Source organism: Macadamia integrifolia, chromosome 1, assembly GCF_013358625.1.
Source record: "Macadamia integrifolia cultivar HAES 741 chromosome 1, SCU_Mint_v3, whole genome shotgun sequence".
NCBI classification, from domain to species: Eukaryota; Viridiplantae; Streptophyta; class Magnoliopsida; order Proteales; family Proteaceae; genus Macadamia; species Macadamia integrifolia.
This window is the reverse complement of record NC_056557.1, coordinates 7,822,653-7,847,471: the sequence shown is the minus strand read 5'-3', so window position 1 is coordinate 7,847,471 and position 24,819 is coordinate 7,822,653. Positions and strand designations below refer to the sequence as shown.

Below are 24,819 nucleotides of genomic sequence, written 5' to 3'. Positions count from 1 at the left end.
TTACCTATGTTCCATATCCAAGGCTTTCAAGCATGAGAATTCACCGATTTGAATCGGTCATTAATCAGTGTGCATTGATCGGATCAGTTGGTCCAATTTTGATGCGAATTGATAGATTCCTAATCCGATTCACCGATTTTTAAAACTCTGCTCATGGTATGAGATTAAAATCTATGTACCTCTAAAAAGCCACCTTTCCAGTTCCAAATTCTCCCATTTCTCATTACGTCATGGTTCATTTTGGTTTTTTTGTTTGCCAAGAAATGAACAAAAATTTTGTATTTGTTAAGAGATATAGACATAAAATCAATCATTGCATCATGATAATTAGAAGCTTCAATTTCCAAGGTGAAAGCTCTGAAAAGTCGTCGTTTTCTCTTCTAGAAATCTTACAGAACTTGGATTTGAGTTCAAACCAAGACTTCTAGCGCAGCTTAGAAGACATGTACATGGGAGTCATTGAATCAGCTAGGGAGAAGGGATTTCTCAGATACAAAATCCCTTTGATTTTCTCAAGCATTAAAATGAAAATTTGATCAAACAAGGAAGGTGAGACTTTGATAGAGACACTAGTACGATGTCAAATGAAACAACTACTTGTATTAAGAAGATTGATAAAGATGCCTTAAAAGAATCAAAAGGAAAACATCATTCCTCTAGGGAGGCTTGGAGGTGTGAAAAAGAGGCTCAAGTGGTCATTTAAGCTAATAAATATATTTTTAAAACATAGCAAAAGATTATGAATGTAGAGATTCTAAAAAGGTATAATTTTACCAGAAATGAAATAAAAAAGATTGTGTCAAAAAATAAGGTTGAAAAAAATATTAAGATCTTTATAATAATCTGAGCACAGAGGAAGGAGAAAAAGCCAGCTACAAAATAGGTAAAATGTGGTAAAGAAAGAGTAAAGGTTTAGACCATGTTATGTGTATTAAAGTGAAGATGATAAATGTATTAATAAGGGATGAAGACAGAAAGGAGAGATAAAAAGATTATTTCTACAATCTACTAAATTAAGACATTTCTAGTAATAGAATCCTGGAAGGCCACATTACCCATCATAATACCACATACCGTAAATATATACGATAAATTATAGAGTACCTGAAATAGTGAGAAAAGACATGCATAGCTTAAGACATAGATCAAATTTGACCTCGAATAAAACTGATTAAAGATAAGGATCCATATAGCTTAAGACTTGTATCAAAATTGGCCGTAACCTAAGCTTGAATTTTAAATACATCATCAGGGGACAGTATCAGGCAATGGGGCTGTTTAGTGAAGTAGTCAACCATCCACAGTTCCATGTATAGGCCCATACCGAGGAGGCAATAGTGCTCTCTATCCATACCAATGCTTTTCCAATAAAATATAACGAGGTATAGTGGTAGTGGGTTTCATTTAAATCATAAACAGATAGTGGGCTTCACCTCTCATCATCATTCATCTTATCACAATGAAACAGTGGTTGTGCTTTAGTGAGAAATTTGACTTTGGGATTCCCCACTTCTTTTGGTGTGAGAGGAAGGCAAGAATTAAGGGGTCCCATGCTGTTTGTATTTTAGTAAAGTAGAATACTGGTGCTGAAGAAATCCATTAAGCAAACACAGTCCAAATGGGCTAAAATCTATGCCACTGTGTCATTTATACTGAGTTGTAAGTTAGAGAGTTCTTTCTGGTTCTGCCATGGCAGAGGGCCAAATGTCCTTGTATAATTCTCATATTGGTGTAGCTTGTGTAACATGGTAACAACCAAGAAGGTATAGTGGACCACTACAACTCAACTCTGCCCTTAAAAAAGTCTAACCATTTTCACTCCACTTCTCTTTTGTGGCTCTCTTTCCAAGATTAGCTGCAGCACTACAAAAGAATAATTTCAGGTAATGGACTTATGGTCTGGACTTGGAGCCTAGCCCATCAATTAAAACTTTCCTAATATAACAAATTCAGGCATTTCCCCCTTCACTTGAGATTATTCAATTATCATGTTGCATGACAAAAATTATAACTTTGCTCATCAGTCCATAGTGGAGCTTATGGTGGGTTGCAGATCCAGTTCCATGAGATTTTGAGTTTTGAGAGGTTGTTCATCGCTAATTACTAACTAAACAATAAAATTCAAACTCCACACAACCTCTTCTATATATAAACCTAACCAACTGTTCCAACTCTTCAGAATTCAGAAAGAGAAGCCCTGTTGTACCCATGGCTGATAGGCATTTCTCCTTTGTCTATTCCACCCTAATCCTCATTCTCCTTTCCTGTTGCTTTTCTATGCCCCTGCCTAATGTGCCTCATTCAGAGCCTATTCCATCAGAAATAGTCTGCAAATCCACCCCTTACCCTGACTTGTGTACATCCATGTTCCTAGGTAATAAGCCACGCAACATTTTTGACTGTTGCCGGTTTTCTATACACAAATCTGTGTCCACAGCAAGGGAGTTGTTGTATTTGGTTGATCGGCATCTTAGAAACAGGTCATCCTTGTCAAAAATCGCCATTCGAGCTCTTGAGGATTGCCAGCTCCTAGCAGAGCTGAATATGGATTTCTTGTTAAGCTCTTTCAAAACTGTCAATTCCACGAACTCTCTCGCTAGCTTCCAAACTGACAATGTCCAGTCCTTGCTTAGTGCCATATTAACTAACCAGCAAACTTGCTTAGATGGCCTTAAGGCTACGCCAATGGCTTGGAGTGTCAAGAGTGGTCTTTACAACTGTCTTTCTAATGGAACCATGATGTACAGTGTTTCTTTGGCACTCTTTACCCATGGTTGGGTTCATGAGAAGAATAAAGCTAAACCTGGGAGGAACCTCTTCTCTCCTCAAAATCATCACTTACCTCTTACAATGTAGAGCAACCCCAATCAAGCAATCTATGTCAACATTCGTGGGAGGACACTAGTGCAGACAACCATGGGGAATATCACAGTTAGAGACACCGTGGTTGTGAGACAGGATGGAAAAGGAAATTTTTCCACCATCAATGATGCCGTGGCTGGAGCTCCAAACAAAACCAGCATCAACAGTGGATACTTTGTAATTCATGTTGCTGCTGGAGTCTATGCAGAGTACATATCAATTGATAAGAACAAGATGAATATTATGATGATAGGCGATGGCATCAATAAAACTGTGATCACAGGCAACCGAAGTGGCAACGATGGGTGGACTACATTCAATTCTGCAACCTTTGGTTAGTCTGACTTAGAAGATCATATTACAATTTAGTAGTTGTGAGCAAATAAATTAAGTTCACTCCCCATCTTAAGTTATAAATGTTAAAGCATTCAACAAAAAAGCTTAATCTATTAGATGGAGATATAGGCCCAACTAGTATTTGAGACACATGTAGTATAACCCAAAAGAGGTGCAACACATGAGGGTAGTGTTTAGAATAACCCCATGTTGAAGAACTCTAGGGTCAAGGCCATGGCTTCATTCCCTAATAACTTAAGCTTTTGGATTGGATAATTCAACATGCCCTAGAATTTTCAATATAGGACTTTCCCAACAATGAACTAACAATATGGGACTAGATGAGATGAATATTAACATAATGTGTAGTAAAAGAAGCCATAATTATATATGATGATTGTCTCCAATGTTAACTAATATTCGAGCTATTTTGGTTTAATTTGCAGCTGTGGCTGGACAAGGGTTCGTTGCAGTTAATTTAACTTTCCGCAACACTGCAGAAGCAATCAAGGGTCAGGCTGTGGCAGTTCGAAATGGTGCTGATTTATCGGCTTTCTATAATTGTAGCTTTGAAGGGTACCAAGATACCTTGTACGCCCATTCCTTAAGGCAATTCTACAGGGAGTGTGACATATACGGGACAGTAGATTTTATATTTGGTAACGCTGCTGCGGTTTTCCAGAAGTGTAATATTTATGTGCGCCTGCCCATTCATGGACAAGCTAATACCATCACGGCACAAGGTAGATCAGACCTAAACCAGAACACTGGAACTTCTATTCAAGAATGTTACATCAAAGCAGCTTCAGACCTGGCTTCTAGCAATGCTGGTACTAAGACATACCTAGGAAGACCATGGAGGCATTACTCTAGGACGATCTTTATGCAATCCTTCCTTGATAGCTTGATAAATTCTGCAGGTTGGTCGGGTTGGGGTGACAATACTACATTAAGTACACTATATTATGCGGAGTTCAACGATACAGGGCCTGGATCAAGTACAGCAAACAGAGTTAGATGGCCTGGATACCATGTGATCAATGCTACAGAAGCAGCCAACTTCAGTGTTTCTAACTTTATACTTGGGGATAATTGGTTGCCTGCAACAGGAGTTCCTAATAGTGGTGGTTTGTAATGGAGAAAACTTTTTGGATTTCTAATTTTTTTGTTGCTTGGGTAGGTAGAGTTTTGGTCTCAATTCTAGATCACAAGGCAAAACTGCCAAAATGTTATCTTGATGTCTTTACTCCTTGGAGAGTTATTAACACTCTATAATTTAAATAATTTTGTATCTTTGGTTCAAGCATTCAATGGGTGGCGTGGGCATATTGTTGACCATCAGAGTTGTCAGTACCACAGAGAGTTCCAGAAAGGCTCGAAATATGCGGAAGATTGTTGTTGCTGACTCCGTTCCTCCAACTCTCTCACAAAAGAAGTCATGTCATGCTATGTCTGAAGAAACGCTCAAAGTCCATCACATCAACCTGATAGATCTCTCATCAATACACTCTAGGCACACTCACCTCGGATATAGATCACCAGATCGGGAAGATGATGCAAATGTGGATCCTTTGTAGCTGCTTGTTGGACCAGGCCAATATGGTTATTGGGGGCCTGGGAATGGGAAGATACAATCCACAAAAGATGATACCCTGTGAATGATCATCATGAGCAGTGGGGAATGAAGATAATGGAGACACATATTGATCAAACCCACCATTCCTACCATACTCAACACTGGATGCCTTTGTGGGAAATGATGGCTAACTCCTGAGACCTCCTCCGACCTTCACTCTGCCTTATTGCTGCGAAATGATCATCTTTGCTCCACTTATCTACAGGAACTTTCTTCATAGATTCAGTTGAGAAGTTGAGAAGAAAAAGATTTGGGAGAATGAATTGGCTCTCTGAGTCTTATGGATTATATTAAATTTTGGTTTATGTTCTTATAGATTGGGGTTTTACTTGTGATACAAGGTGTGGGAGAATCATTTCTGATCAAAGTTCTAATTTGGAGATTTAGTGTTCAATGAGAATATTATATTTGGATATTTACTCCAAGTCCACCACCATGCGTTGACCACTAGTTCACTGCCACCTTCCCCTTTAACGATCACTTCAAATCCTTCGACCCCTTAGGTGAATGCAACGAGGGATCCATCGGCGCCTTCAAGCGCAAACCCTTTTACCCCATCACCGCCATCTCCTCAATCCTCTCCTTCTGGCCTTGCTACTCCTCCAGATTCAGTATAAACCCCACCTCCTTAATCCTCTCCACCGCCACCTAAGGAAAATGCTACCATAGACATGCGCAACTGCTGCAATAGTAAGTTAAGATGTATTGAGGTAAGTGGGGTCCAAGAAGTGAAAGGGTGAAAGGGTGAAAGGTGGTTGGGCTGTCCTACCTCCAGAATCCTGGCTCTTAATGGGACTCAGCGATATCACATCACCTACTTTAAATTTCAAATAGTATGATCGGTTTGGGGTTTTCCTTTTTTTTTCTCTTGCGTTGTTGCTCCTGCTTTCGTTTTAGAGAAGTGCAGTTGAGTTGGAAGTGCAAGGGCAGGTGAGGGCGGAGGTGGGGTCAGATTGGAGATGTGTGGGTTTGCAAAGGGGTGGGGGTGAGAGGTGGTGCAGGCGCAGAGGGCAGTGGGTGGAGGTGAGGTGGGGGTGGGGTGGAAGGTTGGGGGTGTCGGAGGGAGGCTTCAAGAGACGGATGATGCAGGATGGGGCTGTGGGAGGGGAGTAGGGGTAATTTAGGAAATTTAAATTAGTAGGGAAGAAAGAGAGGTGAAAGTTTAGTTTTATGGGGGAATCAAAAAAGAAACTTTTAACATGGGAGTTTGAGTGAATATAAGATAAGGGAGTGAGAATTTTCCTATATAATTAAGCACCAATGAATGTATATTAACCCTATTTTTTTTCAAATTTGTGTTTAAGGAAAATCAAATTTTTAGACCATTTTTTTTAAAAATAATTTAAAGACAGAAAATTAAATCCGACTCAGTGAAGTCGTAGATCAACCTACAATATCTAACATATATAAAACTGACCCAAGCACTAAATATTTATCCTATTTTTTGCAAAATTAACTTTTAAGGAAAAAGGGTATACCTCAAAGTTTGAATATTCAACAAATCTCGTTCAAATGCACCAAATCGTTGTTGTAGATGTGTTGTAATAGTCTCCAACACATTGTTCCACCGAGATTCGCAAATTATTTGGCCAAAAACTCAAAAACTGGGGTTTTCTGTCGAATCCAGCAGCATTTGGCCAAATTTGTCAAAATGGGTCAAAATAGCTACCAATTTCGTGTGAAATATGGCTTTTATATAAAGCCAGTGTATCACCCAAAATAGTACCGAGATTTCAACCGAAACCTGAAAGTTTCGGTTGAAATCTTGCATTCCTACAGAGTCGCAAGTAATTTCATTACAACCAAAGTCGAAACTGAAAATTTTCGCGAGATTTCAGTAATTTCAACCAAAATCTCAAACATTAGAGAAAACAACCATGACTCTTATTATCCATTAATGGATTAGATACATAAAGAGATTTGACCAACTTCACATCCACACAACTCTATCACAGTATCACTACTCTATTGACTCCACTAGAAAACAGAAACTTACTAACAAATTCTCTACTGAGAGACCAAGTATTTGTGATAACAACTGGGTCCACAAAACAACCCCAAGAATACATCACATCTAACAGGTTATCAACAACTTAAGGATCAGCCAAAGATGACCATGAGTTCTCCATGAAACAGCTGAACAAATGGGGCATCTGAACTTTACGGCACTTGGATCCTTCTTACCCGAAAGGAAAGGAATCCTAATGTCTTTGACTCTTCGGAGCAGATACAAAATTCAAAGCTTTTCCACCACATTTTTTTTTTTTTTGGTGGGGGGGGGGTGTGAGGGGAAGTGAGGATGTTTCACCAGACCCAAGATTCCAGCAAACAGATACTGTAGCAATACATGAAACTTAATAGTTCTTAGGTTATCCAGGGAATGAAACAACTGAAAAAAGGAACTCCTCCAAACAGTTCCTAAGCATAATGTTTCCTAGGTGTTACAGCTTTCTATCAGCACCTTATACTGACTTGAAAGATTCTAACGTTTGGAATGCTAACTACTGCAGCAAAAACACCAAGAACTAGTCAGACATTACCCCTGCTATGAGTCCTTCAACTTAAATTTTAATACGAAAGAGGCACAAGGACCATAGGTTGCCAAATTTTTAATATCAAATTCCTACTGCGTTTAGAATTGAAGAAGACTCAAGAACCTTTGGTTACTCGATCATTAATTCCAGCACCAAATTCTTCAACTGCAAGAAATCTTGAAAAGGCAAGGATTTTTCCATGGTGCCATTCACTACAAAATTAATGCTGCAAAAGGGATCCAATGACAGCAACAAATGTAGAAAATACACAATTATGTACTAACAGAGGATAAGCATCTCAGCTACATAGCCCTGCTACACTGGATCGTGTCCTTGGCAAGATATTTTTCCATCTGGTTATTTTCTTGTATGTCTTTGTCTCTTACCTTGTAGTGTTAGTAGTTACTCTTTCCTTCTTGTATTTCCTCTCTTCTCCATACGAGAATGAGTTTTCATTCATTGAAAAACATCCCTACAATCTAAACTCTTCAACACCATATATTAAATTCTTGTTCTGTTCTTGGAAAGTACAGTGGCACATTGAAAGGGCAAGGATTTTTCCATGGTGCTTTTATTCACATTAAATAAAAATGTAGCATATCAATTATAACAAAAATAACACAGCAAATCCACAAATTACAGTAGAACTCTCCATGCTGAAATTCAAATCCAATAGCACATCTATCTCACGACTTAAATTGCTTGTAACCAAGCACAGCCTTCACAGAGCCTATAATTGGCACTGGTCGAAAATTGAAATAGGTAGCAGAAGCAAGATAAGCACAGCCCAATGCTACATATATTTTGAACCAGATAGATGAGAAAAATGTAAGGAAAATACACATGATAGTGAAAGCAATCACCACTAGAAAGTTTACCATGCCCTTAAATGTAGAGAGATTTCCTTCTGTTCCTTGATTGGGGAAATAACCCTGAGCAGTAAAATCAGTGAGCATCTGATCCTTCAGCTGGAACATATCCATCAACCAAGCAGCAGCCTCTTTCTCAGAGGTTGGAATCTCGTTGAGGGGGATACGCCGAACATGAATGTGGACTTCAGCAGGATGCACACCATATATGTTATCCATGAAGAGAGGGCACCGGTGCTTGTAGCCAATAGTTACGTCATAGACTGCAATTAAAAGAAAATGATAAGTGAGGAGAAACTGGGGAATTAAAAGGCATGTCAAGAGATAGGAGTTGCAGATAAAAGATAAGACTGAGGAAAAATTGAAAATCAGAGAATTGGGGCCTAGTTAGAGCTCTCCATTCATACAAAATAGCACAGATGAGAGTGTCATGATACGATGAAGAAAACACCATATGCAAAATAACCATAACCAAACAAAGCCTAATTCCAACTACTTTCATCAACTACATGAAGATCTTTCTTTTGCATCATATCTTAAGCCATATTTTCCACTAAATCATGTCTTTTACCCACGTTCATGGCCTACCCCTTCTCCTTCCTTGAACCTAATTTTGCACCATGCCATTTCTTCTCATAACCACAGTCACTGTTCATCATTGTACATAAGAGAAGCCATCTTAGTCAGATTTGGTTTTTTGTTGATTGTGTCTCCTTCAAGACTGCCATTAAGTTTTATTAGATGCATGCTTTTTTATATTTGTCCACTACTCTTGTTATTCATTCAAAATTCCGAATCAACATTTCCCATCACCTAGGGTAAATGACTAGGCTGAGGCCCTGAGCACCAGCCTTTTCATGTCATAGGCTTAGCCAGGCCTTGGCCCCAAGAGGGCCAATGCGCTTCAAAGCCAAATCTAACACGTGTAAATCAGGATGGCTTGGCTGGGCCTGGTCCAAAGACATAAGGCAGGGCTAGGGTTATTGGAAATGCAGGTTGCATGGTGGAACAGGCACTAAATCTGCCACATTGCAGCTCAGACGGGGCATAGGAGACACAAATGCAAGTAGTACCCACCATACCCCATTCATGTACCAAGTTTCAGCCAAAATTTCAGTATCGTTCCACAATTTGGATAAAAACCAGTCTATTTTTGGCCAAATCACCTATACTTGTTGGGCACTTATACAACGCATCTACACTGACAATTTTGTGGATTTGAGCAAGATTTGTGCAAGATTCCAATTTGGATGTATTCCATTTTACCTTGAAATTCATTTTTGAAAAAAATAAAACAAATAATTAGTGGTTGGCCTTCAATTTTTTATATGTTAAACAAGTAGGCTGATCTACGACTTCACAGAGTCAGATATAATTTTCTGTTTTTAAAATTTTGGTAATTTTTTTTTCCTGAAACATTTAAAAAAAAAATTATGGTTAATATATATTGGTTGGTACTCAATTTTATATATACTGGACATAGTCAGCCGATCTAAGGCTTCACAAAGTCTCTTTTGTATTTCTAACCTTTTTTTTTTTTTTTTTTTAAATAATATTCAGATCTTTAAAAATAATTCTAAAATATAAAAGTCAATAAAAATAGTGGAAATGCTTTGTTTTGGTTTAAAAAATCATAGCATTTCTGAAAATAATTTTTCTGTATTTTTAACTAAAATGATAATTGATGTGTTATTTCATATTTAATTTTGGTTATTTAAGAGTATTATTTTCTAAAAAACTATAAAATTAGTATTAAATACAATAAAATATAAAAGTTCGGGAAAAAAATAGGGAATAGCTTTATTGTTGTTTTAGGAGTCTTGATTGATATAGAAAAGTTAATAATATGCATTTTCTGGTGCAACAGTATAAACAGTCGCATAATGGCTGCATAGCGAGGAGATCCAAAGGGAGACATAGCATGGAGGCATGGTACGTCCACTGGAAATGATAAAACAAAGTCAAAGTTCAATTGTCATGGAAAGAAGATCAGGGGAGGAGGGGCCACTAAACTGAAGTGGCATCTGACTGGAGGGTACAGGGATGTGGCCAAATATCCTAGGTCCCTGATGAGGTCCTAAGGCCCCTAATGAGGTGCAGAAGGCCATGGCTGCCTCTCCAGCACCACCTCCTGAAACTCTTTCTTGGCCTTCTTCTTATCCAACCTCCTCTGTATTTCTCTTGACGAGGAGGTAGCAGGGGATGACTCCCATAGTGATGAGGTTATGCCTACTGATGTGGAGACAGAAGCAGAGGCGAGACAGATATAGCTTGCACGGGCAGCGAGCTGAGTTACACATTTGCAGGTTCAGGATAGAGCTAGAGAGTTCAGCTGGTTCCTCTAGACCAGCTACACCAGAGGCTAGTGGTATTGGTTCTGCTCAAGGTCGAGATTTTTTTTTAGACCGAAATTCCCCACCAGCAGTCACAGAGTATCATATTGTCATTGACACCCTTAAGTAGGATCTTGCCATTTTCAGGGCTTGGAACACTGACAGAGAAAGTTGAAGCACGTGCGTTCCGACTAGAAGGGTAAAGTCCGTGACACCATGTAGAAGTGGTTCTTTTATTATAGTATCTCAACACATTCCACTAAAGAACTCCACTATCAAAGTAAGCTAGACATTGTAGGAAAGGTTGGGGATGGAGTGAAGGGGCCCATTGCATACGAGCTTGTAAATGTCTATTTACCCCAGCAGAGATAGGAGCTCAGGGAGTATATAGAGGGCCTTAAGGGGACAAGGGCAGACTACGGTGTGACTCTTATGTGGGTTGGAATGACTCACTAAACAGTCCATTATCAAATTCATGGTACACTGTGATGGTAGGATAGTTATCCTTAGGCCAGTGGATGCATCCAAGAAGAGAAAGGATGCTAAGTATATATACAAGTTACTGAAGGAGGTGAGGGTAGAGGATGTTGTCCAAATGATGACAGACAACAGCAGCAACTTCTAGAAGGTTAGTAAGAGATTAATGAGGAACACCTGGTTGAAACCAAAATTTTGAACTATGATTTGAACTGAAGTGATGAAAATTGAGAAGAGAGATGAGAGTGCATGAGTTAGCAACAGACATGGTCATATATAGAACGCAATTGTGGAAATGGAACATAATATGTGTGGCCATCCCAATTAGTTGGGATAAGGTGTAGTTCAGTTCAGTTCTCTTCCAAGTCAAAGACATTCATTGACTACTTGGCAACATTAACATTGCCATCAAGACAGTGGTTGAAAGAAAGACAAACCTAGAATTACAAATGTAGTAATAAAATGAATGACTTCCAACTTGTAAAAGGCTGCCCACCTATTTATGGCAAAGCCCCTATTTCAGGTCATAATCTCAGGGGAATGGGTGAGATTATTATCAAAAATGCTAAAACATTCTGACGCATGATCAGGGTAAGAGAACAGAGTTAACAAGCACAAGCATGTTAAGAATAACTCAAATTTCCACATGAAACTAGTCAAGTTGATAAGAAGGCTATTATGCACTAGTCCCATAGATTGTTTATTTGTTTAATCAAATGTTCTAAACCAATTTAAATTTCAGAGGCACGTAGTACTCTAGAGAATGTATTACAGTATTAATGCATTTTGCTAACTCAATACTTAATCTTCTTTAGACCACACCAGTAAAGTTCTGAGCTTGTGTAAGCATAACATATAGGAGGCAACCCAGTTGCATGAGGTGGTGGGAACATCCAGACCAAATGTGAAACTATTTTGAGCAGAATAAAATTAAGATAGAAGAACAACCTGCATCTAAAGAACTCTTCAAAATTTCCAAGCAGGCATAGAAACCTCTTGTCTTTGGAAGGAGGACATTTTTAAATATAGGCAAGCCATTGTTGGCTGCAAATTCTTGACACCTTACACACTTCTGCTCACTGTAAAGAGAACAAATGTAGTCTCAATACTATGTAATAAGAAGGAATAAAGGATATAATGTATGACATACAAAGCAAGGAGTTCTGTATACAGATGACATTTGCCCTGATCTAAAAGGAAACGCAACAACATTTCCTATAGCCAAGATGAATAACCGTATAAAACAGAAGTACAACAATTTTTTAAATAACAATCTGAAGCATCAAGATATCTCCATTTCTTTTTTGGTCAAAAAGTCTGAAAAAGATATTAGTGGAACCTAAAGACCCGAGTGGGGAACAAGCATGATATTTGACATTTACTTTTGAAAAGGAATTAACTATATCTCCTAAAATAATGCATATGCATGGATGCTGGAGGTAATGAAGGAATAATGAGGAATTACGTGAAATCAGTGCCTTCAGGGAAAATAACAAGCCAAAGAGGATCCCTAGGATCAGTAAAATTTGAAAGCATTCGGCGCATGATTGATTCATCAACTTCCCACTTCCTCTCCACTGCAATGAACTCTAGAAGGTGAAATCCCCAACCAAAAACTGGTAGTTTCATCAAACTGCTCTTAAGGATATACTTAATATACCCAAGGCATCCCTTCCGCGATGCAAAGTCCCACAAGTACATCCAATCAACCTCAGTCCTATGATTGGCAATAAGTAAAACCCGTTCCTTAGCAGGAACAGTTTCTCCAGAAAAAACAACTTTAGTCTTGTTTATCTTCTCAAAGAGGAAAGGCCATAAGGCTAGCCAAGCACCAAAAAAGAATGATGACACTTTCCTGCTATAATGTACACTAAAAAGTCGCAATATGACACAGCTCAATAGACCACAGTATAGTAATATCATAAACGCTGTTGAAAGTAGCACCAGTAAACATATCAGACCTCTTAATACCATAATCGGAGTTAAAGGATGGTGCTTGAGTCCATTATTTGAAGTAAGGGGCCTGGAAACTTCCATTTTCTTCCAGGAATTGTTTAGAGGCTCTTTCTCCAAATCATTTACATATTCATGGATTATCAATTTGTCTATGTCGTAGGTAAAATTGTACGTAACCTGATACCACAATCCAGGTGAATTTTGAGGAAAAGGTAGGGAAAAAAGGATGAAGACCCATAATATAGACGTGCTCAGTCTTGGATTTGAAAGTTGCCACTGCACTGTTGATGATACTTTAGCTGTAGCTTATCCACCGAAATACCCAATTATAGCTATTAACATTTTGCCCCATAATGGCACAATGTGTGCAGATAGATTCTCTGCAGAAGTAACAGAATTGGGAAAATAATATTTGGCCTGCATAAAGAGAGCACATAGAGCATATCAATGAAAAATAGACATCACCTCAAGAAAAATGGAGTACAAGTCATCCAAGCAAAAGAGAATAAACAAGCACACTGCACACACACACACAGGACAAAACCCCATTAAATCAAAGTACAGGTCATAACAGATAGAACCATAATGATATTCTTTCACAAGGTGCAGTTTCTAAAAGCAAATATACAACACAGAAATTATCACTAAGGAAAAATATAAACAGCTAAGGTTACTAATACCCAAGGTGTTTTGGTTATTTCTGGAAATCTCATCCCCAAATTAGAACCAGTAAATTACAATATAAACAGCTCAGGTCACTAAAAGTACTTCAGAAGAAAGAAAGGCTAACCGGGGACTTTTTGCAATTTGCATGATAATTAATGGGATCTGAAGCATTTGCTTTGAACCATGACCACACTACACACCAGATGTAAGCCCAAAACCATGTTACCGATGGAGATAGAGAGAGGCCGCTGATCAACACAACTGACAAATCTTGCTAACACCAATCATGAAAAGCAGATTCTTAAACAATAATTTGATCCTAATGTGCTATAATGCCAATGCTAGGTAAACCGGGGGAGGCTAGATTTTTGAGCCACAAAACATGGTGGGACCCACTGCATTTTGTGGCCAGAAAATTAGAACAGCTAGTATGATTGACATAGATCTTCTGACATTATAGCAAAAAGAATTAGAATTTTGTGCAGTTGTCACATCTCTGTTACTATGTGTGTCTCATAAGAATCCAATGGATAATCTCAATTACAGAAGCTTCAACCTCATAAGTAATGTTGTCAAATATACAACTAAATAAATCAATTGCAAAAATAATCCAATTCCCAAAACCCTTAAATCGATTTATAGCTCGAGTTACAGTGTAAGATCATTAAAACATGTTTGTGACAGCCATCAGGTTTCTTGAATCATCTAATGCTAAATGAAAAGAGACCAAGTCCAAACACTCCAACCCTAAAAGAAGAAGAATCAGCCCCTATAAGAATGACGAGAAGGATGCAAGATGGTCAGCCGTTAGTATGTCCGTTGGTGAATAAAAGCAAGGTTCTAGGCATCAACAATCAGTGAACTAAGCAACCGAACTACACTTTTTGGTAATGAAATTCACCTGTCATGATTTGATTTGGGGATATGAATCCTAGCAGACATGGAATAATTTTCTTGCCTTTTGGGGCTAGCTAATCAAAACTTTGGAAGGAGTTTCAGTTAGAGTTTAAGTTGTCTCTACATGTTTTTCTTTCTTCAATTCCTCATTTATGCTCTGTTTAGGCTAATTTCTTTTGTTGTAGCCTTTTGAGGCTTCTGGGTTTTTGCCCCTTCTTCTCCTTCCCCTCCAAAATAAAATGACCTTCGAAAAGGAGGAAGAAAGCCGAAAATTGTCGGCTGCCAACTAACGCAAGCTCCTCCACCGAAGCTCTGAACTTGGATAGCCTTCGGATTATCAGCTTAAGTGACAATTATACATAAAAATTGAATCCATTGGCCATTTCCAAACGAGACATAGAATGAATGTGATCCATGTGAACTTAGCAAGAAGAAATCATGATGAAATTCTTACCTCTATGAAGCCTGCGAGCCAAGATTGGAGAGTCGGTGACCAGTCCAGAGTAAACGAGTCTCGAGCTCGAAGTTGATGAAAGGCGATTTGTGTTGGAACTTGGAATGGCCGAGAAACCACTGAGCTGTCACGAATCATTCGAATTCTTGTCGGCGTCGTTTGGAATGGATTAAGCGAAGGGGAAAGGTATCGACAAAAAACACACACAAAAAAAAAAAAGGCTAAGAATCTGACGAAACTTTGAACTACTGAGATAAAACAAATCAACGAGAGTGGGAAAATCAATTTTTAGGGTCCGTTTGGTATGGGTCTCTGAATCTATTCTGGATATTCATTATTCAATAATGAGGAGAATGAATGCAATGGACCCCGTGATAGGTAGCCACTCTATTATATTTAGAAAACAATATCTCAATTTCAAAATTTTCTTAATGTATAGTTTTTTCCTTCACTCATTCCTTCACTGTGGGCATCGGTTGTCAGGAGCAGGACATGCACCAGCTTCCATGTATTTATTAGTCTATAGCTCTTCTCCCACTATGAAAAGACACATCTAGCCCTTTGTTCTGGGGAGGATAGCGATAGACATTGGGAGCATCATCTCCTCCAATGATAACATCACAAGACCCCAACAATATGACGGAGCTTCAAAGTTCAAAGCTGGGTCCATACACAAACTGTGTAGCTCGTACTTGCGGTTCCTTGAGATGAAAAATCAATCCAAAAATTTACAGAAACACGAAAAGTTGTTTTTAATTTAGAATTAATATTTTAGCATAGAAACATTGCCATACAGAGCCTAATTGGAGTGCTTGTATCTACAAAGATACACAAGTTATACGGCTTATAATATGAATAATCAAATTATCCTAAAATATGGTTTGCTTGATTGAAAATGATATAGTTTTCTTGTATTTATGTTTTCAGTATTTCTGAAACACGTTTTTAATAATATTGGAACTTGGACACTTTTTAACACAATTGATTCTTGCTTGGAACCAGCTGCATCATTCTGTAATCTTTGTTCATCAAGACTTAATCTAGGGAAATTATTCCTTCAATCAGTATGACTGGATTATTCTCCTTTTTTTTTTATAAGAGAATTAACTTTTCTAAAATAAAGAAAATTCCCTGAAATTAAAAATTCTATTGGCTTGGGTATTGTTACCTCATCAAACACATTGATGAACTATTCTGTTGGGTTTGATAAATCTTTGAATTAATTTATTTAGGTTGTATTGCAATGTCAAAATAGTGTGATTCATACAACTCAACAAAACCTTTTTCTAAAAATTTGTTGCCTTCCAATTAATTCTGACATCAAAAGAATCACACTGTATATTGAGACCTTAAGTCTTATAGTTTCGATTCTTCCGACCTTGTTGATGTTGAGATCATCTAATGACACAAATAAATTTGATCTAATATTAAACCAAATTACTTCGGGACTAAATTGGATTCCACTCCTACAATTAATGCTCCAATTGGGTTTTTGAAGCATTTGTCTAACGCAATAGCTAAAATTGGATTATCAATACCTTGTCTAAACAAAGGATATATATTGTGATATTTTTTTTATTTTTTTCATTTTATTGATTTTATTTTTATATAAAATCAACTCAGCAATTTCATACTTTGTACACTTATGCCCTTTTGATTTTGTTTCCAAAAACATGTTTTTCTATTTTTCTATGCTCAAAAATGGAAGAACACCCCAAAAATTGTTTTATTTTTCTATTCCGTTTCACTCGTTTTTCAAAATATAAATAAAAGTTTATGCCTACTTCTAAAAACAGAAATGGATAAACAAGTTAGACTTATTTCGTTGTTTCTAGAAACAAGCGGGAGAGACAAAATTTGAGAAAAAACTCGATACTTCACTGACCTACCTCAATCCTAACTCATTGTTGAAACTTTTCAGTATCCAAAAGTGGCGACTACAACCTAGTTGTGTGAAGCTCATAATTCCGGATTGTCTTCATCCTTCTGAAGCTCATCTCCACGAAGCATATCTGCAATTCTAACGTCATGCCTTTATTCATGAGTTGCATACCTGCAACGTCATGTCTTCACTCGTGTCTTAAACCCAACTACAATGTTGAAAATGTTTCAGGAAATAGAAAAATCAAACACCTTTTTGCAATTCTAAAATTCGTTTTTTTTTTTTCCCCATTTCTATTGTTTCTGGACATAGAAACAACATAAACAAAATCAAACGGGCCCTATTGATTGGTTGCTACTAGATTGTTCAAAGATTCGAATCGAAAATGCATTAAATTTAAAATTTTATATATTTCTTCTTTCATAACTTTGCACAATTTTTTCTTCAAAGATTCCTTACAATTCTTTAGGATTTTCTTCATAAAGACTTGCTCAGCTTGTCATTCCTTTTCTTGTTGAGTTTGTCTAAAGAAGCTGAGCAGACCAACCCTTTCACCACCCATATTCTAGGGCAAGGCATAATTGATGGTTACTGCTCTTCTTTAGAGCTCAGCAATCTCCAATATCGCAAGTTATAAAAATGTAAAAACATAAATTTCAAATTGAAGTGCTTAAATCGTTTGGAGTGGGAAAAGAAGACAGGGGCAATAGTTATATCTTCGACATGGAGATGCAAAACAAAAAATTTTCCATTAAATATATAGAGAAATAAGAAGAAAAGAAGAAGGGGAAATTACTGACTGACTGCCAACCCTAGCCAATACAATGCTAAAGTGTCTTGCTTCTTTATTATTTTTCTATAAAATCATGATAATTTTTAATGCATAATTTATCCCCATATGTTAGGGAGGTTATAAAAAACATCGGACGATATTTAGCTGTTGCTCAGGTTACAGCCAAGTAACTGCAACCCCTATGGAGGCCAAAGAAATAGAATCCAAAAGGGTATTTTAGAAAATACTATGATATATGAGGGTATTTGTGAACTCTAAAAGGAAGTGAATTATTCCATTTCTTTAGCTATCAGCAGGGGGTTGCAGCTACTTGGCTACAACCCGGGTAGCAGCCAAAATTTTTCCAAAAACATCTACAAACAAAAACCTTGTTTCAAATATTATAATGATAGTAATATTTTTTTGGAAAATTTTTAAAATTCTTAAAATTGATAAATACTATATATTTATAATTTTGAAAGAATATGATTTGCATCATCTTGAATGATTACATCATTGGCTTCTCCGATGAAACCTTATTTTATATTTCAGTAAAATTCTTAAGAATATCATCTAAACTTTTAAAATTCACAAGTACGGAAGCTTTTTGCTACTTACTTATTTGAGATTGTTCCTAGTCTTTAAATCATTGCAGCATATCACCTTGTAGCCTTGCAACAACGTAGTCTAACAATCTTTGCTTAGACCATATATTCTTGTAACTAGTGATCAGGACAGATAAAGAATGCACTTAATCATCTATTGTTCGTTTATAGATTTTTAATGAGATATTTATAAAAACCCAATAAGTCCCATGTTCAGCTATGGGTTACCTATTCAAATCGTCATGTCCTTGATTTATGGGACTTAATTTTAAGGTAGAAGTTGATGGTTTATGATATTCTACAAGATTTTCTTCTCAATGTTCAGCTATGGGTTACCTATTGTCCGTGACCTTATGTATTCTTGCCGTGTGTGTGCTCTTAAGCTCCTTTAATATGCTTCTCGTGGGCATTTTCCTTTTAACAATTAAATTTATTTGAAAACAGATCCCATTATGATCTTCCTGCTTAGATCGCAACCCCACCCATTTTAGAGATGAACCCTGTTGTAATTTAATTTTTATAGATAGAGGGTTCAGACAACTCCGTTTGACTTCAAGTCCATTACTAAATTAAAAGGAATATTTAACTGGTCCCTTACTCTCTTCTAGAAGTCATGATTGTTCATTTGGGCTTACTCAAAAAAAATAACAAGAAAAATGGTTCATTTGTCTATTTTAAATACAAAGAAGTTATGTCTAATCGTGATCTTATTTGATAATTCTGCATTTGTTAAATATCAAATTATTATAAAGCGTATAATTGTGGGAGAGGTTAGGTGCCGTCAATTTTTTCTGGAGTTGATGGCTCAACCAAAAAAAGGGTTAGGATGAAAAAGACATTAGGAACTTTCCGAAAGAAATGAGGAGATGGATAAATACTGATTTGAGTATACCGATGGCATGGTTAATCTTTTTTCATTTTTATAAAAGGGTATACTGACTTTGGAGACACGTGAAACTTGTGGAATAATTTGAATTATTATATGCCGGCTATATGCAATAAACTATCATATAAATGACAACAAATATATAATTAAAAGTTCTCTTGGTAAGTAGTTTTAGTCAGCCAAGGGTGTAAACTCTTTACTCAAATCCAATGACGTACAATTTATCATATACCCTTGGACTTTTTTAGCATGGTTTTTATCTGTAATCTCGAATATTTCATCACAACTAAGGAAACTATACCAATGAGAGGGTTTGAGATGGATTCATTGAATATAGATCTTAGGTTAATATTTTTGGAGAGAAAGAGTGTTAATGTGGATCCCACTCCGACATATTGGAGTTTTTTTTTTTTTTTTTTCTCCATATGGAATATTCGCTTGAAGGCTCTGAAAGGATATCTTTTTCGGATTCAGATACTCTCTAACCAACATCTGTCCCACTTTCTGTCATTACAAGGATAAAGGAGGGTATATCTGAGAAAAAAAGGACAAGTGTTGATTGTTGACTCATACGATTAGATGATCGTACAAGCAGCAGATCCGTTCTCAACTCCCAACCCCAACCCCAACCCCAACCCCAACCCCTCTCCGCCGCTGTGGTAGGATTCAGTGCAAATAACCCCGATTGATAACTCCCCTGCTCCAAATTCTCTGATTTCCAGTGAAAATTTGGGTTTTTTTTCTTTTTGTAAGAGTAAGATCACCATCGCCTGTTAAGCAACAAAATCAAATCAGTGAAACTAATATGTAGAAATATTATAGCCTCTGATCACCACAATCTTTATCATTATTATTATTATTATTATATGTTAGATTCTATACAAAAAAAATGGGGTGGAATTGATTTGATTGTGTCCTTCTCCCCTGAATCCATGGATGCATATTACAGTTACAATACAAGCTTCGAGACAAATCACAGATCCTTCTTCTCTTCAATCTTCTGCATCTCTCTTTTCGATTCCATGGCAGATGCAGAGGCAGAGCATGGATGGATTGTTGAAGGGTCTTCTTTGATGGCAACGATCTTTCTCTTCCTCAGATGCATCTTCACATAGAAGTTCAAGAAAAGCAATAGAATGGCACCATTCAATACAGAATTGAAGATCCAAGCCCCAATTCCATTGCACCCACCTTTCAGAAGATGCAAGAGAAGAACCCCAACATGCCAGACCAAGTTGCAACCCAACAACATTACCTGACAATTCACCACAAAGGGGAAGCAAGCGCTGGGAAGCCCAATTGCCGTCCAGAACCGATACCCGTAGACCACCGAATACAGCAGAGAGGTTGAAAGTATGGCTAAGACCTGAAACGATTGCGAGAATTCGAGCCAGAGGAAGGACATGCAGATGAGAATGGATTGATTGAAGAGCTGAAAGAATGTGAGTTTCCGGCGACGGAGGATTGTGAAGAAGGTGCGTAGCAAGTGGAGGAAGCGAGAGAGGTAGAAAACGTAAGACCAGAAGAAGACGCGGCCGCTGGGTCGAGTCCCCAAGGGGAAGCAGAGGAGCCATTGGAAAGGGGTCTTGGAACGCCGCCAGAACCACCGTGTGTCACGTATCTCAGCGGCGGTGGAGAGGAGGATCCCGACAAAGATGACGACGGAGAGAAGAGCCATGGAGAGGCTGTGAATTGCCGGAATGGGACCCATCGGCACCGGACGGCGACGGCGGAAGAGGGTCAAGACGAGGTGGAGGTAAATGGAGAGGGTGATGTAGGCGGCTATGGAGGTGAATAGGAAGGACCATGTGGACCCCCACGAATGGCTGTGACTCCATCGAAAACCCACGATCGCCGGATGCTCCGACAGCCAATAAGAGAGTGGTTGTTTCTGAATCGTGACGATGCCCATCTTTGAATCTAGAACGATTTCAAGATTGGCAGAACCCCAACCGCGACAAGCTCCGGGCCCTGCTTCCCTGTTCATTCAACCAATCAAATCATTCCTTCCTTCAACATCTTCCCCCTTTTCCTGTCTTCAACGATGACCAGAAGAAACCAATTTCGATTTTAAGGAGTGATATAGAGAAAGAGTCTTCACCAAAAGAAAAAGATGCAGAGAGAGAGAGAGAGAATAGGGAAAGGAGACTCCTGGATTTTGAGTCAAGAAAGAATTGGAGAGGTTTACCAAACACAGGTTAAGGCAGGCACTTAAATAGTTAAATCTGAGGGCTGGCCCAGGGGAAATTGGCCAAATTGCCAATTGCCAACACCTGAATTTTTTTTTTTTTTTTGGGGGGGGGGGGATAAGGACACCCTTACGACACTAGGACTCTAGGGTTGGGGCATTTATTTTTGAAATCATACGTGGTGAAGTTTGATTGGTTTACATGTTCAAGAAAAGTCGTCTTCGTGCTTCTCCTGTTGAACGTGAAGTGTGACATGTCTCGTGCCGTTGTGGCTTGTGGGGCAACGCATTTAATGAAGTTCGTAACTGTCCGATAACGTGGGAGTGGGGAGAGTGAGAGTCGAGAGTTTGGGAACGGAAAAACACAACAGTTTACTGTTAAGCGTCCGAGAAGTCGGTGACCGAATAAACAGTTTTTTATGTAATGAGTGGCAGCAGAGTCGGCAGATGACGACAAATGGAAAATGTCGGTTATTTTATAACAAGGTCTCTCCCTCGGAACTTCTAAGAAGACACTAGGAGTGGGGGATAAAAATCGTCTGTTTTTCTAATCCCTATTTTTCTTGTGTTTTGCTAGTTGCAGAAGATGACACGTGTCATCAACGGTCAAGATTAATTCAGTTGGGTGAGAGTTATTACATTCAATTTGGTTTTTAACTCAATCTTTGCCGTTCACTTAAAATAATGCCACATGTCGCCTTCTGAAGGTAGCAAAACAAGAAAAACATGGATGAAGAAAAACAGACGATTTTTTTCCAGGAGTGGGAGGCTAAAAATAATGTATACTATTTTCTGTTAGGTGTAGGGTCGGATGTGGAAACATCGTATTAAAGATGTTTAGACATGTCCTTTTATTGATGTAGGGTGCTCCATGATAGTAATCATAATCTTAGGACAAGCCTCTATACCTATAACCAATCAACTTGAACGGTGATAGATTGAGAGTATTGTCACCACTAGATTATCAACCCCATTAGTAGCACTAATATGTATGTATGCTATTAAGTAATATTCTCTAGCCCAATATTAATATAAACATTAATAATTCTCAAAAAATAATTAATTTAGAGGTTATCATAACATGAATAAAGATTAGGCTCCTCATTTTAGCGTTAATCATTTCTTACTCATAGCTATCTAAATGAACACCATGTATGCAGATGATGATTCAATGATTCTCAACACAATCAAAGCCTTAACACAATTAAAGCCTTGAAATTCCAAAAAAAATCCTATATTGCTGGTGTGGCTATGCGACAAGGATTCAATGGCCGACACAATATTTGGGTGTGCCAATGTTATCTCGGCCATCGGATCCTCACCTCACGGCCGCACCCGCGGCAGAGGATGAAAGTCCTTGAAATTCATATTAGCAGGGGGAAAAGAATGGTGGAGGCGGTGTGACAGCACAACACGCTATGTAGTGATCCAAATAGACTGTTCCTCACATAAAATAACCACCTCCAACTTTTCCATATCAAACGATGGATTTTTTTCTTTTCTGTTTCGGTAAAAGTATCAAATGATGGGTGATGGGTTCCATCGTCCATGTGACGGATGGTCCATAAAATAACAATCGTTAGCAGTGAGAGGATAGCGCAATCGGCCAGGAGGCTGATGTCTCAGTCAATTTGTCGTTTATCTTACGCACAAAATGTAAGGTGGAATTCTCTTTCCATGTGGATGAGAAAGCTCCACAAGGATATAATGGCAAGTACCTAAACACATTACAAGTTAGGCCCTGTTTGTTTTGTTGTAATTTTTTTTTTTGTGTAAATGCTAATTTATATGAAATTGTAATTGTTGAATATACTTGGGTTATTACCTATTATGTTTGATGGACTATTTTAACCATATGATTTGCTATACATTTATCAACTTTTTTCCCTTGATTTTTCTATAATTTTCATTAAACTTTTGTTTTGCAAACTTCTTAGATTTTATAAACTTAATTTAAATCTTAATGATAAGAAGACCCTCAACTCATGATACATTTGGCATTATAAGTGTTATGAACACAGATTAATAGTTGAAAAAATTTATTTTTTTTTTTTTTTTTTTCTCTCTTCCCCTATACCATGCTATATCATGGGATTTACAATGTCCAAATACGCCTTTTGTATTGTGAATTTTTCATGACCTTAGCATAATCCTTTGACAATATCATATATGCATTACATTGACAGTCAATATGTCCATTCTTATTCGAAAGAAAAAGAAAATTTATGTTCACAAATTGTATGGTGCTTGTGGTAGAGTACAAACTCCCAAGAAGTCATGGGTTCAACTATCCTATCTTGCTAGAAAAGAGTACCCGATATTGAAGTATAAGACCATTGTTGGTGAGATGGCTTATCTTCCTTGTTTGATGTAGCAGAGAGGACCTGCATAGATGTTGTAGCAAAAGAACAGAGTTGGTTGAGTTGTATTGGAAACATATAATCTACGTAAGGTCTTAAACGTCCCCTATATAAAATAATCATTGATCTTTGTTTGATTGTACCCAGACTCTGATCCTTCGGGAGAGAAAGGCTAAGTCCACTAAATGTAATTTTTCATATTGTTTGTATACAGACAATCAAAACAGATAATGTGAGAACAAAGAGAGATAGAGAGAGCTCAACTAAAACATATTCTGTCATGGATAAAATAATGTAGATATAGATGTGTATATATATATATATATATGGGTGCTATCTATACACGTACAAACATGTTTGTATACCTAAGGTGTCTTTTGATCTATCCTAAGCATGGGCCCATAGACCAATTACGACTACATCTACAAGGTAAAGGCTCAAACAGCCAGCAAAGAGATCACTCAACAATAGGAAGAGATCTCGAACACAAAACATGCCATGCGGATGCAGTCTCAACAGCAGCACCTAACCAACTGCGTCCAGCAGTTGTTGACTCCTATTAGAAGCTGACTGGTGTTGGATAGATGTTTTTCTTCACTCATGCGATCTTCATACCCCTAGAATTTAACTAAACCAAAAGGATTCCAAACGGTAATAAACTAAACTTCCCTATATTTACTCTTTATTGTGGTTGGATAAGTATGACTATGGTTTGTAGAAGAAAGAGATTAAAAAACTTTCTCAAAAATGAAAAATTTAAAGAAAAGTAGGTGTAGACATTAAGATTGGAGACGACTGAGGGGCAACTTGGTTTTGAACTTTTGCTCACATCACCAAACTGATGCATTTGGGTAGATGAAGAAGTTTTCCTTGATTGCACGGTAAGATTTATCGTATAATCCAAGGGTCAAGAGATGCCCCCTCCCCTCTTAAGAGGTCCAAATGGGTCATGATGAATGGATTCCATATTCACTGTGACATTGGGATAACTCGATCCTTAATCTATATCCGATTCATTAAAAAAAAAATAAAAAGAAGATGAAAAACTACAGAGATCCTCTTCAATGTATCATCCTCACAAACTATAATTTCATCCCTACTACCTT

At 37.7% G+C, this 24,819-nt stretch overlaps 4 protein-coding genes across 5 annotated transcripts; 2 read left to right on the top strand and 2 right to left on the bottom strand.

Annotated features, from left to right (window-relative positions):
- The first annotated feature begins 2,208 nt into the window (after window positions 1-2,208).
- On the top strand, window positions 2,209-2,856 carry LOC122078690 (probable pectinesterase/pectinesterase inhibitor 41). Its single transcript, XM_042644787.1, has one exon. It carries the CDS (start codon window positions 2,209-2,211, stop codon window positions 2,854-2,856), a length of 648 nt encoding a protein of 215 aa, XP_042500721.1.
- Window positions 2,413-4,493, top strand: LOC122078671 (probable pectinesterase/pectinesterase inhibitor 20). Of its 2 annotated transcripts, none has more exons than XM_042644761.1 (2): window positions 2,413-3,196; window positions 3,645-4,493. In XM_042644761.1, exons 1-2 carry the CDS (start codon window positions 2,917-2,919, stop codon window positions 4,331-4,333), a joined length of 969 nt encoding a protein of 322 aa, XP_042500695.1. In that variant the 5' UTR covers window positions 2,413-2,916; the 3' UTR covers window positions 4,334-4,493. The 2 variants fall into 2 exon arrangements, with proteins under 2 accessions (XP_042500695.1, XP_042500703.1); XM_042644769.1 differs by having other exon boundaries at window positions 2,916-3,196; window positions 3,699-4,493.
- Window positions 4,494-7,908: 3,415 nt separating this feature from the next.
- LOC122078663 (probable 1-acyl-sn-glycerol-3-phosphate acyltransferase 5) lies at window positions 7,909-15,244 on the bottom strand. Its single transcript, XM_042644752.1, has 4 exons — window positions 15,021-15,244; window positions 12,513-13,420; window positions 11,996-12,126; window positions 7,909-8,500 (listed from the first exon to the last, which is right to left on the bottom strand). The coding sequence occupies exons 2-4, from the start codon at window positions 13,082-13,084 to the stop codon at window positions 8,055-8,057; spliced, it is 1,149 nt and encodes a 382-aa protein (XP_042500686.1). The 5' UTR covers window positions 13,085-13,420; window positions 15,021-15,244; the 3' UTR covers window positions 7,909-8,054.
- Window positions 15,245-19,991: 4,747 nt separating this feature from the next.
- Window positions 19,992-21,341, bottom strand: LOC122076372 (elongation of fatty acids protein 3-like). Its single transcript, XM_042641676.1, has one exon. The coding sequence runs from the start codon at window positions 21,150-21,152 to the stop codon at window positions 20,139-20,141; it is 1,014 nt and encodes a 337-aa protein (XP_042497610.1). The 5' UTR covers window positions 21,153-21,341; the 3' UTR covers window positions 19,992-20,138.
- Window positions 21,342-24,819: the final 3,478 nt, after the last annotated feature.

What these genes read in the sequence shown, in the direction of transcription:
- LOC122078690 (XM_042644787.1), top strand. Translation starts at nt 2,209, where the DNA reads ATGGCTGATAGGCATTTCTCCTTTGTCTATTCCACCCTAATCCTCATT.
- LOC122078671 (XM_042644761.1), top strand. Translation starts at nt 2,917, where the DNA reads ATGGGGAATATCACAGTTAGAGACACCGTGGTTGTGAGACAGGATGGA. An exon ending in ATTCAATTCTGCAACCTTTG is followed by an intron (nt 3,197 to 3,644) that starts GTTAGTCTGACT and finishes TTTAATTTGCAG; the next exon opens with CTGTGGCTGGACAAGGGTTC.
- LOC122078663 (XM_042644752.1), bottom strand. Translation starts at nt 13,084, where the DNA reads ATGGAAGTTTCCAGGCCCCTTACTTCAAATAATGGACTCAAGCACCAT. An exon ending in CCTGAAGGCACTGATTTCAC is followed by an intron (nt 12,127 to 12,512) that starts GTAATTCCTCAT and finishes TTCTCTTTACAG; the next exon opens with TGAGCAGAAGTGTGTAAGGT. An exon ending in GAAGAGTTCTTTAGATGCAG is followed by an intron (nt 8,501 to 11,995) that starts GTTGTTCTTCTA and finishes TTTTAATTGCAG; the next exon opens with TCTATGACGTAACTATTGGC.
- LOC122076372 (XM_042641676.1), bottom strand. Translation starts at nt 21,152, where the DNA reads ATGAACAGGGAAGCAGGGCCCGGAGCTTGTCGCGGTTGGGGTTCTGCC.